General features: G+C 31.4%; 2 protein-coding genes across 6 annotated transcripts; one reads left to right on the top strand and one right to left on the bottom strand.

Moving 5' to 3' along the window:
* The first annotated feature begins 1341 nt into the window (after positions 1 to 1341).
* LOC110645196 (glycosyltransferase family 92 protein RCOM_0530710) lies at positions 1342 to 3666 on the top strand. Its single transcript, XM_021798259.2, has one exon. The coding sequence runs from the start codon at positions 1709 to 1711 to the stop codon at positions 3461 to 3463; it is 1755 nt and encodes a 584-aa protein (XP_021653951.2). The 5' UTR covers positions 1342 to 1708; the 3' UTR covers positions 3464 to 3666.
* A 453-nt stretch (positions 3667 to 4119) lies between these two features.
* On the bottom strand, positions 4120 to 9388 carry LOC110645197 (protein COFACTOR ASSEMBLY OF COMPLEX C SUBUNIT B CCB4, chloroplastic). 5 transcript variants are annotated; one of them, XM_021798260.2, is made up of 9 exons: positions 9230 to 9388; positions 8986 to 9152; positions 8754 to 8853; positions 8570 to 8643; positions 7896 to 8077; positions 7694 to 7764; positions 7275 to 7358; positions 6211 to 6365; positions 4120 to 4376 (listed from the first exon to the last, which is right to left on the bottom strand). In XM_021798260.2, exons 1-8 carry the CDS (start codon positions 9335 to 9337, stop codon positions 6276 to 6278), a joined length of 876 nt encoding a protein of 291 aa, XP_021653952.2. In that variant the 5' UTR covers positions 9338 to 9388; the 3' UTR covers positions 4120 to 4376; positions 6211 to 6275. The 5 variants fall into 5 exon arrangements, with proteins under 5 accessions (XP_021653952.2, XP_057993937.1, XP_057993944.1 ...); XM_058137954.1 differs by having other exon boundaries at positions 6211 to 7358; XM_058137961.1 differs by lacking the exon at positions 4120 to 4376 and having other exon boundaries at positions 6218 to 6837.
* Positions 9389 to 14211: the final 4823 nt, after the last annotated feature.

The raw sequence follows: 14211 nt of genomic DNA, 5'->3' as shown, positions 1-14211 counted from the left end.
AAGTGAACTTATCACAATAATTATTTACATTCTATGTATCTTGTGGCTTGATCTATAAAAATGTTAAATTGTGATTTGATTTGATTCAATTTAATTTTAATTAATTAATATATATATATGGTGTACCTAAGAGATGCACTTCCTAATTCCTTTTAAAAAATTAATTGTTGTAATCAATAAATTTTAATTTAGTGATACCATAGTTATTTTCGTATGATTGTGAATCTTAATCAAAACTAATTATTGAAAAAAAAAACTGTTATAGCATTGATAAATCCGCTATTATCCATTTTTTCTACTAAAAAATTTTTAATCCTTTTAAAAAAATTGGAATAAGTTTAATTTATCCCTATACTTATTAGGCAGGTTCAATTAAGTTCATTTTTAACTTTTAGTCCAATTTAACCCATAACTTTTGCTTTATGCTCAAATTAGTCTAATTAACAAAAATATTATTTTTTAATATTAAAATATAATATAAAAATAATTTATTTAATATTTTAATTATACAAATTATATAATATAAAAATAATATTTTAATATCATTTTTAAAATATTTCATTATTTTGTTTAAATAATATTAAAAAATGACTTTTGTTAATATTAAAATATTATTTTTATATTGTATAATTAATTAATCAATTAATTTGTTTATATATCAAATAGTTTATTTAAATAAATTATTTAATATCTAATTATTTTTTAATATTAAAATATTATTTTTTATATTGTATAATTAATTAAATAAAAATATTATTTTTATTATTCGTTATTATTAATTGGAATAGTAATAATTTTTAATTTTAATTAATTATATGAAAATATAAAAATATATATATATTTTATATTTTCAGTTTAATTAATAATATTGAATAATAAAAATAATATTTTTATTAATTAATTATACAATATAAAAATAATATTTTAATATTTTAAAAAATAATTAAATAATTTAAAAAATAATATTTTTGTTAATTTGACTAATTTGAGCATAAATCAAAACTTATGAGTTAAATTAAATAAAAATTTAAAAATAGACTAAATTAAACATTCCCAATAAGTATATGGGGTAAATTTAATCTTATTCTAAAAAAAAAATTGATGAACATCAATTTTTTCCTTATTAGTTATATTTTGAGAGAATTTTAAAGAAGTTAAATATTGATTTTTACCTATCTTCACTTTATTTTTTTAATATTCACATACACATGTAATTTTTTTATTTTTATAATAAAAAATATACTGATTTTCTGAAAAAAAAAGTTTTTTATAATTAAGAAAAATTCCAATTGATTTTAAAATTAAAATCAGACTGAATTAGCACACCAATACTGAAACCGAAACAGCAAAAAACTGAAATCATTAGAAATCAGCTTTGAGACAGTCTGGTCCCGTCCAGTCCTGATCTACCTCCCCTCCCCTCCCCTTTTCTTTCCATTTATGCGAGAGAGAAGGAAAACAATTCCTTCCTCCTTCCTCAAAAACAAGTGTCCAAACATATACTCATTTTCCTTCCTTCTTCGCTGCCACCGTCCTCTCATCATTTACGCGTTATGCTGCCCTTTTTCCTTTCTCTCCGACGAAAATCAACAATCCCATAAATCAAGAGACCAAGAACAGCTACTGTCTGCTTCAGATCTGCTTGCAAAACCATCCTTCAAAATCCAATTTTGCTTCTTTCTCTTTGTTTCTTCATTTCCACCGAATAATGGATTCTGAGCAGCGCCGCAAGCGGAAGCGAATATACAAACCGAACGCCAACTTCTTTTCTGTAAGGTCTTTAACCGTTTGCTTGTCTTTTTTCGTCTTTCTCCTCTTCATTTCTTCAGATCGCTCTCCTATCCGTACTGGGTCTTTTCGCCCAGTTCTCTATGTACCCGCTTCTTTGTCGCTTTTGCCTGCTCGTCTGGCTCTAACTCGAGATTCCTTTGGTGCTAGATCCCTGTCTTTGATAGTTGAGGATAGGGTCTTGTTGCCTGACCACTTGCTGCTCATTGTTTCTAATAAACTTCGTACCAGTGACAATTTTCTGTGTGTTTACTATAGTTTGTTCAATTCTTCGTCTTCTGAAGATGTGGTTTTAAAGCCTGCTATATCTGTAGATGAGTATCGTGGGGATAAGTCCATCGTTAGGTGCCAGCTTCCGCCGATGAATTTTTCTACCGCCGTTAACTTGCGGCGGACTTGGGAGGTGGCGGAAGGTGATGGGTTGTTGCGGGGTAATGCGGCGGTGGCGGTTCCTTCATGGAATAGAGTGGTCTATGAGGCTGTATTGGATTTGAACACAGCGGTTGTGTTCGTTAAAGGATTGAATCTTCGTCCACACGAGGACTCAGATCCAACCCAATTTAGGTGCCACTTTAGTTTAACCAACTTTGATAAGGGTGAAGGATTTGTGTTCACTACCGAAGCAACCGCGGCTGCACAAGAGGTTCTTAGGTGTTTGTTGCCCCGAAGTGTTCGGAGGAATCCAGAGAAGGCTATGGGGATTCGAGTGACAGTTAGCCGTGTTGATGCTGATGAAAACGCCATTGATGGACCTCTGCCTTCTGTAGCCAAAGTTTATGGTACAAAGACGTATAAGCGGAGGAGTTACAGTGGGAAAAAGTATGAGCTCTGTGCTTGTACAATGCTGTGGAACCAAGCCTCCTTTCTTCGGGAGTGGATTGTCTACCATGCTTGGCTGGGGGTGGAGCGATGGTTCATCTATGACAACAATAGCGACGATGAGATTCAGGAGGTAATTGATGAGCTTAATTTGCAGAACTACAATGTCAGTAGGCATGCTTGGCCGTGGACTAAAGCACAGGAGGCTGGTTTTTCACATTGTGCTTTGCGAGCAAGGAGTGAATGCAAGTGGCTGGGGTTCTTTGATGTGGACGAGTTTTTCTTCTTCCCTCGTCACCGTGCACGAGATATGCAGGGTCAGAGCTCACTTCGAACCCTGGTTGCGAAGTACACGAATTCACCAAAATACGCAGAGATAAGAATAATTTGTCACAGCTTTGGACCTTCTGGTTTGACCGCAGCCCCATCACAGGGAGTAACCGTTGGTTATACTTGCCGGCTTCAAGCTTCTGAACGGCACAAATCTATTGTGCGCCCAGAACTACTCGATGCAACCCTTCTCAATGTGGTGCATCACTTTAGACTACAGCGCGGATACAGGTACCTGAATGTGCCTGAAAGTAAAGCTGTAGTGAACCACTATAAATATCAGGTGTGGGATACTTTCAAAACCAAGTTCTTCAGGCGAGTTTCTACCTATGTTGCTAACTGGCAAGAGGACCAAAACAAGGGTTCAAAAGACAGAGCACCTGGACTAGGGACAGTGGCCATAGAACCTCCTGATTGGCGACTACGGTTCTGTGAAGTTTGGGACACTGGTCTTAAGGATTTTGTCTTGGCCAACTTTGCTGATACTGCAACTGGGTTTCTTCCTTGGGAGAGGTCTCCTTTCTAACAAATTCACGATTTGAAGGTGCTTGCAGGTAGGCGCCATTGTAAAACAGATTAATCATACACGCAGGGTTCCATTCTTTTGTTTCTTCAGCAATTTTTGTATCTTATTTTTTTTGGTTTGTCATAAACATTCAAATTACACGGTTACACGGTTGTAAAGTTGCTAAAATATGAAATGATTCTTTTCTTCGTTCTTTTGCTCCATTGCTCTTCATTTCAAAATGCAGTTCCCATAGAAGTCGTGTTCTAAAGATGATGTGAAGTTGAATACAGTGGTTCACAAATAAATACATTCCAATGAAGAGAGTCATGTTAAATTTAAATGCTGAAAGTTTGAGAACTGGAGGATTTCATTTTTATTAAATGAAGTAATACTAGTATCATATATATATATATTATTGGTAGAACAGATGCTCTGAAAATTCAACATTGATAGACATGCCTAGTGAGTGATCCATGTCTAGATTTCCAAAACGGCCATGAAGAGAAATAGTCCAAATAATTAAGAAGGCATATAAAACCTGATGCCACTTTGATCTTGCAAGTTTTGAGATAAACTATATTTGTGTTAATTAACGAGTGTCCTTCAAACCTAATCCGGACATGCTCAACAAAAATAACATCCTTCCATCCACCAATCAAAGGTAATGCAGCAGATGAAAGAGGGAAGATTAGATAAATATTAAAAATCATCTGAATGCCTATTCTTTACATCATTAACCACATACCGTCAATTCCTTGTAATATTCATGCAAAAATGGGAAATGCCATATGATGGTAACTATGATCTCCAAGAAAGTAAGAATCCAAAATATTCAACCGATGGATAATCAAATTGAAGATCAGGTGGCACTGTGATGTTGAATCTTCGTAAGTTTGCCCCCAGCCTCAACACAAACTGCTGCATGGGAAGCCTGAAGATGACAAGATAAAGCTTAGATTTCTTTTATGTGAACGTAAAAAAAAGCATCACAAACTTCTAACAAAAAAAATCGACGTATGCACCAAACAAGATTCATGAAACAGAGCATCAAAAATCCCAAAATGGGTATACGGTAAGGAAAATAATCTTTGTGCATGTTTTGAACATAAACAAATAAAACACAACAGTAATGTCCCAAGAACTTGTGTTCTAATGGATTGTAAAAGCAATCAGATGAGAGGTAAAAGTAAATTACATGCCTTCACTTTCACCACTGGGACAGAGACCACTGGGATAGAGAAGCAGGAACAATGTTGAGGGCCCAAAATTTTGAAATAAGGCTCAGAAACAATTAACATGAAAGTGTTATCCACCCTAAGATATTCCATTTCTATCCATCTCATTACAATGGCACTAGCCATGAAAAAAGCATGTTTTCAAGATTCAACATTACCATTCAGAGGGACAACATGAAACAATGGCCAACAGTTGAAAACAGGGGTGAGCATAAATCAGTTAAAACCAAAAAACTGAACCAAACATCTTTAATTTATTTTTAAAGATTCGGTTCGATTAGTATTTTTAGAAAGTTCAGTCTTCGGTTAGATTCAATTATTTTCACCAAAAAATCAAATCGACCAAAATTTGGAATGCTAAGTCGTTTTGCCTTCATATATATAGAATCCCTAATTTTTTCTCTCCCATCACTCTCTGTTACTTTTGGCTCTCTGTGATTTGTGCCATAGCCCCCTCAAATAAGCCTTCGCCGCCACAAGCACCAGCTCTCTTTGTCCCCACTTCATTTTCCTCTAACATTAGAAGCCACAAATGCAATTTAGGGATTTCAAAATGTTTCACAATTCTTTTCAGAGAAGCAATTGGCATGTAGAGAAAAACTTTTTGTTGATGGTTCTGGTGGTATATTGATGACATTGTTTGGTATCGATTTCGTTGCAAGTTGGGTTTTCTGCAATTGATTTTGTTGATTTTTGAAAACTAGTTAGTTTTGAAAACTAGGATTGTTGATTGTTGATTTTGCTGGAATTTTACTAGGTTGTGATTTTGTAAAACTTTTAGGTAACCTGTGTTTGTCGAGGGAGAGGAGTAGCAAACTGAATTGTGTTACTTGTGTAAGCTAAAAACTGAATTGACTGTACACCTATTATATGATAGCTGAAGGTTGATGCATCCAACATCTGCAGAAATATTCACACTTGATACATGAGCTGGGCTAAATGTTGTTTGTTGTTAAGAAGACACTTCAAAAGTTTGAACTTGAGAATTCCAAGTTGGAGGTACTCAAGATCAAATTCCATTGGGATGAGATGCAAGAAAGATTAATGGCATTGAGGATGGTTATCCCCAATTATAACTCTTAATTAACATCTCAATATACCAAAAGATTATTTGCCCCTGGTAGTTTAGTTACTTTGACTTTGTTGCCTAATGGTTTGTTGCTAAAGGGTGGCTTGGGTATGTGCACAATTTAATTAATCAATAAATGGACAAGCTGATCCATTTTCAACTTTTCGATTTGCCACTTCCATGAGTTAGGATATATAGATGATAAATTAAAAGATTGATGTCTTTGACAAAAATTTTGCTTGCTAGCCTACTTTGAACATAGATATCGAAGATGCTATCAGACATAAATTATAAATATGAACAGAAAGGGATAAGACATGTTAGAAGGCCAAGAGCATGAGTAACGAAAAAAATAAAAAATAAAAAAAGGAAAAGAAAGAAACAGGGCAAAATACATTACTACTTGTTTCTCAAACTAGTAATGTAAGAGCAAGATAGCATATTGCTAAAACCAAAATTACCTTGAATAAAGGATACAGTAAATATAATGCCCATTTAAGTTCAAAAATCGTGAAAGTATGTAGTTTCAAACTCTATCTTGAACTGCCAATGGATTGTTGATCACGTATTTTCCTAGTGTAGCATCAATTTTCTCTCCAATAAATGTAATCCATGCCTGCAGATAAGAGAGAACATTCAAAAAGAACAGAAAATAAAATTAAATCTAAATCCGAGTTGCAGATAAATGGAGAAAAAAAAAAGGCATGACCAATTAGAATGTTGGTAATAAGGGGTGTAAAAAGATTTAAGTCAGTTTTGGTTGGGTCTTAGCCTGAACTGAGCTTCAATCTGGTTATGAAATATGTAGACCGGACTCAATATTTCTTTGCCAATCTGAATAGATTGTCATCAGTTCACTTGTTAGGTTGGATCAATTTAAATGTCCAGTGGCATCTTCCTATCAAGATTGAGCAGCTAACTGCAGTTACAGCTCTCCATTAAAAATTTATATTCATTTTAGCTTTAATATGCCCAATTAAAGTAGGGCCAATAATATCTCCTATTCCAGGCCACAGACTTCCCATTTTCCAAGAACGCAACCATTATGGTGCCCAGCCAAACACTGCTCCTTGTAAACCATATAATCCCTAGAAGGAGAACAACAGCAACAATACTGACGTGAGTGACATCAACAAAAAGTCCATCAACATCAAAAAGTCCTAGAAAAAAATCACATATCCAAGAAGCAAAGTGATGTGGGAAAGCCAAGCTGTGCTTCTAAAATTATGAGTCAGATTACAAACGATACCATCACCAAAGTAAAAACTGAACCTGACCTGATGGAGCTGATAGTATTCCTACAAGATTAAGCCAACCCAATAGATTTTGCAGTGATATTGATAAATCTAGGTCAGTTAAATTGATGTTGGTAAGGTCAGACAGGTTTATCTGACTTTTTTTTAACTCCCCTAGCAGGTAATCCATTTGGGACATGAGAGACATTAAAATCAGCAGAAAGAAAATGGAAGCATGAAATAGATGTTTCCAGGAGTTCAGATACGGATAAAGATATGAAAAGGAGCACCTGGTCAGAAGTTGTGAAACCCCTAATTGTGTCACCACCAATTATCACAATTCCTCTATCTCCAAGTGGTTGCAAAATAACTGCCTAGCAAATAGCAAAATTGTTTTAGCAATTCTTTTAATGAGGAGGGATTAAAAACCCTGTGCATTTGAATTTATAAAATAAGCCTTCAAGCTCAGAAAAACTCATAACATAAAAAATTTTCCCATAAAGATGATATGATTGTTATTTTTTTCTTACCTCCCTTTTTTGTATAGAGTATAAAATGAGAAATACAATATAGTTTCTAATTTACAAGGAAATCAATTTCCGCTAGAATAAGTGAAAAACAAACATCATTTGCACAGAATAATTAGCAATAGGGTATTTTGTCTTGTAAACTGTGGTGAATATAAACTCAGGGAAACAAGCACGATAACCTGTGTATTTTTAGGAAAAAATGGCAGCTCAGACCTTCCAGGATAGAGAGATAGGTTTGCCAAATAGCTCTCTGCAAACGGATTAAAGTTGGTCATCTTTTTAAGCTATTTCTTCAGCAAGTGTACATTTAAAATCATGAATAGCAAGCCAAAAAAGTTAAAAAAAGATCAACAAATCCTAGAAATCCTGACAATTACTTACGAGCTCCAGACTTCATAACACCTTGAAAAAGCGATCCTTGCATCAATTTGGCAGCATCCACAGGCAGTGCTTCACCGTCATTTGGAGATTCAGCTGCCATACCAATTTGTAGGATACAAATGCTATCATAAACAGCAACTAGAGATCTGCAGCAAGTAACAGCTGACAGGGATTCCCATACCCTAGAATAAGCACCAAAAGTCATTATTCATGGTGAATACCTTACCTATCTTCCTCTCATAATTCATGAAAGAAGGGAGCTTGGGGGAAGGAAGCCAACATTTTTTAATATAAATTAATAGTTTTATTCTTTTTTGTTTTTCATTTTTGGTAAACAGATAAAGAAAATAACTTTTTTTAGCCAATTTTATTCAACCTGGACATCTAGCACCAAGAGAATTAATCACTCTTTCAAAAAGTAGTAAAGCTTTCACAAAATTTAAAATGTCAGGAATGACCATGAACATCTGGAAAAATATTAATTCAAGCAGAAGCCACTTTCCTTTTCTGTGTTTTATTTATTTTTCTCAAAGAGATCCCAAAATTCACAGATCAAAACCATGGCAAGCCAGTCGAGGTTACATCATTTTGTGTCAATAATTAGATTGTACTTGCACCTCAAAGTCATCAATTATGATAAGGATGGTGGACATATTGAAAACGAGAAGTAGTACCATAATAACTCAGAAACCACAACGTCAGGGAGGGAGGAAGATATAATTCGACACTCTACACCTTGAGGATTTACCTAAAACCAAAGAATTATGTTCTCCAATCAGCAGGAGGAAAAAATGAAGCATCAATAATAACTGCATGCACACTCGCACGTAAGAGAGAGAGCATATGCAGAGTCCTCACCGGAGATATTGACTTTGGCCTTATTGTGAGCCATACCAGGCCCGTTAATATATTGGTCACAGCCAATCCAAGTGTCAATAAATCAGCTCTGGACTGTGAACTGCCAAGTTCAAAGATTACAACAAAAGCCTGATAGATGCCAATCTTACAGAAATAATCAACTTCCACACATTATTATTCACATTTGCAAGCAATCAATTGAAAGAAACCCACACAATGAAGAGCAATTTACCTACTAGCATCGGCAACTGGAGCTATACCAGAAGCGGCGCGATTGAAGAGCACAGCCAAGAGAGAAGCTCCTCCGACGAATATTGGGAAGGTTCGTACGGTGTCGTCATTGTTGGATACCCAATCTGCGACCAGATTTCTGTAGGGCTTTGGTCCTCTATAGCGTGCCTATGAATGTGGGGATTGAAAGAAAGAAAACGAAGAAAGCGCAAGTAAATGAGAAAGAGAAAAGCAAAGTAACTCACCTGCGAATTTGAAGAAGCCCTAACGAAGCGACGGAAATTGGGGAGTGAAGCTTTGCGTTTGGGGTTCCAGGGAATGGCATGGAGGTGGAGGAAAGTTCCCGCTTCCATTGCGATCAAATGGTTCGTTTCTCCTCTGGATTTGGTCGTTGGATTATTATTATTATTATTATTATTATTATTATTATTATTATTATTATTATTATATTTTTTATAATTAATAAATTTAAATTTGAGACAGCTCCCGCATCCCTGAATTAAAATTTATTATTATTATTATTATTATTACTACCATTATTGATCAAATAAGGTATCAATTGAAAGTTGAAATTAATCTAGAATTTTAATTTTCAATGTTAAGAGATAATTAGAATGTCCCTTCCCCAATCCTCACCTAGTATTTAATAAACCAATTTATTAATTATTTTTTTTAAACCCAATCTATGAATTAATTATTGCCTTAATTAATTAATCAACTTGTTTCATACAACATGATATTGTTATTTCTATTATGGAGTGATATAATTTATTATTATTATAACATAAATGATATTTCATTAAATGAAATAGGATTATAATGATCAAACCTATTAAAATAAAGTTACATAAAACTCCAACTTAAGTCCAGAAAAAGGTCCAAACCCTAACAATCCTGAATCTCATGGCTAAATAAGTAGGACTTAATAAATCAAGCTTCACGGTCGCCAATGCCGACTTCATCTTCACTAGCAAACTCTTCACTAGTCTTCCAAAAGAAATCGGCTGGTAGCTTGAACAACAAGAGGAAGATCATCAACATCAGAAGGAGATTAAAAATACCTCACTCAACACACAGATGCTGTCCTTGCTCAACGCATGCACGCCCAGAAAAGGAGGAGAAAATGTAGCAAACCGTAGGAGAATCTGGGACTGTTGGACAAATCCAGAAAAATGCGTGTCAAGGTGACCAGATCGATACCCACATTTGAAGTTGCCAACCATTACCTGTTCCGATAAGCTTCATAGCAAATAAAAAGGGAAGTCACCTCCAAGTCCAAATGAGGGGTATAAGGATTTCATAACTAGAGACCGAGAAAACACTAGAAAGAAAACAACCAATAGATTAAAACACTATCTAAAGAAATGGGGTAGGGGAGTTGACAGCCAAAGCAGTTGGACCTCCTCTTTAGATTGAATTATAATGAAGAATAAGATTTTTTCTAGAGAAAAGGAAGAGCGAAGTTTTAGAAATAGATGGGGTTGTAATACAATTTTTATTAGGTGATGTTGACACTAGAACAATAATTGATAGCTAGGATCTTAATAAAATATTCTTATAATCTTTATATTAATAAATTTAATTTTATATATTATGAGTCTAAACATTTTTTTTTAATAATTATGCGTCTAAACTTATTTATTTTTATTATTTTTATATTTCCTTAATGAATAACTTTATTATTTTTATAAGAGCATTGAGAGAGAGAGTAGAAACTTGAGTTTGTATTTAGATATTGAATCAAGACTATAATTTATCTTCTTATAATTTAAGAATTTAAAATCATTAATGGGTAGGAAAGATTAAATTCATTATGAGTAGGCAAGTATCTAATAATGTTGCAATTTTAATTTTTTTTATTATAAAAAATATATATTTATGTAGAGTTTATTTATATTTTAACTTAATGGAAAGGAAATAGATTTCAATGATAAAATGTAAGAGAGTATTTAAAAATTATAAAAAGAAATTTAATCAAGGTAATTATAAATGTAACTAGATCCTTCAAGTAAGCTCTCCCAACAAGCTTTCTTTATTGCTTGTTAACTAAATACAAGAGTTTTCCCAACTCTCAAACCACAAATTTCAATTTTTGTGCTTCTCAATGCCAACCATTGACCATATAAAGATGTTTATATAGAACCTATGAGAAAATAAGAGAAATTTGCTAATAAAAAACCACTATGTTTTTCATAATTTAATGAAAAGCAATTAAACTCTTTGAAAATCCTTGAATATTTTTTTGTTTCATAATTTGATTGGCTTAACTTATTTAAATCAGCTTATAAATATCTAAAAAAATACTTAAAATTTTTTATAAGCATTTAAAATTTTAAATGGTCACGTATTTGATTAAAATATTTATAAATATATAATAAATAATTTATGTATTTAGTAAAAAATAACTTATAAGCACATTTATTATTAAAATAACTAAAAAAATATTAAATGAGATTTGTGATAAAATTTTAAAAATTAAATAAGAATAATATAGTAAAATACTTTATCATACTAGTTTATAAGCACGTGACTTATAAGTATTAAAATAAAAAGTTTGGTCATCTCAGCTTATTTTTAGAACTTATAATTTAAGACAAACACCCTCTTAAAATGAGTAATTTGTCTTCTTCATTATTTTATATTTTTTCATGAAACAGTGACTTCCATATATCTCATAAATTAATTGATTAATTTTCAAAATTATTCAACTAATTTTGCTACTCCTTCTTTAACAAAAAAAAAAAAAAACACACATATCATTTATCAAGCATAATCAAAATCAAACATATGATTTTTAAAATTAAAAACTAATTTTACTACTGCCTTTCAAAGTTTTGATTTTTAGAAGACTTATCAAAAATTAATTTTTACCTTTAAAATGATTAAGATAAGATTCAAAAACATTTCTAAAACTTTAAAAGACCAAAATATATATTGTTTCAAGTTCAATACCTTCCCTTTACTTGTTTACAAATTCTAGTACTAAGTTTTAATGAATCTTCTTGATACTTCAAGCTTCCAAAGCACTTAAAGCTTTATCTTCCCTGATTTTCAAATACTTTAAACACTTTTTTTTATAAAAAAAAAAAAGAAAAAGAGAAATTCAAAACTCATCTCAATATTACTTAAATTTAGTTTTATTATCATCAAAACTCAAAAAGTATTAGATTTTGTGATCTTGAAGCTAAAATTATGATGCACTAGATAACTACATTTATTCCCAAAAATAATAACTTTATCATGTCTCATTTCAATTTTGAAAATGATTTTTTTTGTGTTAATTATAATTTATTATTAAAGTAAATGATTATTTTATTTAATATTATCTCTATTTATTTTTATCTGTTGCATTTGGATTTTGTATAATAATTAAGAAAAAATATAATTAATATTTTTTTATTTTTTTAAATATATAAATAAAACAAAAATTTTAATATGAAAAATAAGAATAAATGAAAGTAATATTTATCTATTGGAAGGAGAAATGGGAGCTTATATAAAAGGTACTTATCGTGTTAATTAGGGTAGTAGCATGGACCATCTACTTTATTGATGCTCAAGTGTCCACTTGGAAACTTCCAAGCCATGATTCATATATTTTGTTACCCTTGGCACGTTCTCATATCCATATCCCATCACATATTAATTATAACTTTCACAAAATTGACGCAAATTGCACCGTTTCATTGAATGGCTATGGATTCTTGGATAGGGCACTGCTGCAGTCATCTTCTTATCTTATCAAGCTAGGATTTGAAAATGCACCGCATCTTGTTCTTATATGATTTTCTTTTTTATATATTTTAGTACTATTGTAAAGGTTGATTTGGTTTTTATCGATTCTACAAGATAGAGTTGTTTACTAACTCTTAATTCACTTAAAAGTATATTTATCTTGGACTTATAAATTGATAAAATTAATTTATAAATTTTAAAAATAAATTAATTTATTTGTTTATAAATTTTTTATAAATATTTATTTATTTATAATAATTTTTGAACTAATAAATTGAGTTTATAAGTTAAAAAAAATAAGTTGGAAGATATAACTTTTCATTTTGCATGGTGTTTATAAATTATATATTTACAAGTTAGTTTGATAAAATATTTTATTATATTATTCTCATTTAATTTTTAAAATTAATAGGAAACTCTTACCTAGACCTATATATATTTAATACGTGGGCTTCACCATATATCTTGTGTGTTAGGTATATGATAGTTCAGGTCTAAATAAGAAAAATCACATATTTAATATAATTTTTAATCATTTTAATAATAAATGTGCTTATAAGTAATTTTTTTACTAAACGCAGTAACTATTTATCAGTCACTTATAAGTATTTCAATAGAATACGTAACTACTTAAAATTTTAAATACTTATAAATTCAAATTAATAAAATGCATATAAGTTGATTTTCATTAATTAATTAAAAGAAGCCCTAAATTTAATACCAGAAACAAAAGAAAGAAGACACTATATTATTTTGAAACAATGAATTATAATAATTGGCTGATCATTGTTGCTTAAAATTTTTTATTGATTAGAAATTATTATTATTATTATTATTATTATTATTATTATTATTATTATTATTATTATTATTGTGGATTAAATACTAAAAAAAATTATAAAAATTTAAATGCATAAAATGATATTATTCGTGAGTTGTGCTTTACATGAAATAACTTTTTTTTAATTAAATTTTCAATAGTCATTAAATAAATTTTACAAATAACTTATTAAATAATATTAGAAACGTTTAAACAAATATATTTGTTTTAATAAATTATTTGAAATCTTATTAAGATTTGAAATAGAAATGCCTATGGTAAAATATAATTAGAAATAGTAAGTTACTTTGAGATTTATGTCACGACCCGACCTCACGAGTCGGACCGACACTAGGATTTGGGTCAGCGTAAGACCCCTAAAAACTATAGTAAGCCCAATTATCTTCCAACCTAAACATAAAGCCCATATTTTGCCCAATTTCAAGAAAAGAATTGGACAAAGTTCGACCATAATATGGACTATCCAACGGGGAGTTCTCAACTCACCTGTAATATCAAAATCAATCCATTTGGGGAGCTGAGCTCACCCACACTATCATCCATAATCCATATAAAGCCAAATGGGAGCCCAACTCCCTCATCCATCATAGGTATTCATCCACACAATTACACATACATATAGTTTATAAAATTACCCACAATTTAATCAAT

The sequence above is a fragment of the Hevea brasiliensis genome, chromosome 2, assembly GCF_030052815.1.
Source record: "Hevea brasiliensis isolate MT/VB/25A 57/8 chromosome 2, ASM3005281v1, whole genome shotgun sequence".
In the NCBI taxonomy this organism is placed as follows: Eukaryota; Viridiplantae; Streptophyta; class Magnoliopsida; order Malpighiales; family Euphorbiaceae; genus Hevea; species Hevea brasiliensis.
The sequence above is the reverse complement of the archived record's forward strand: the minus strand, read 5'-3'. Positions and strand labels throughout refer to the sequence as shown.

What these genes read in the sequence shown, in the direction of transcription:
- LOC110645196 (XM_021798259.2), top strand. Translation starts at nt 1,709, where the DNA reads ATGGATTCTGAGCAGCGCCGCAAGCGGAAGCGAATATACAAACCGAAC.
- LOC110645197 (XM_058137954.1), bottom strand. Translation starts at nt 9,337, where the DNA reads ATGGAAGCGGGAACTTTCCTCCACCTCCATGCCATTCCCTGGAACCCC. An exon ending in GGGCTTCTTCAAATTCGCAG is followed by an intron (nt 9,153 to 9,229) that starts GTGAGTTACTTT and finishes CCACATTCATAG; the next exon opens with GCACGCTATAGAGGACCAAA. An exon ending in TTTTTCCTAAAAATACACAG is followed by an intron (nt 7,359 to 7,693) that starts GTTATCGTGCTT and finishes GCTATTTGCTAG; the next exon opens with GCAGTTATTTTGCAACCACT.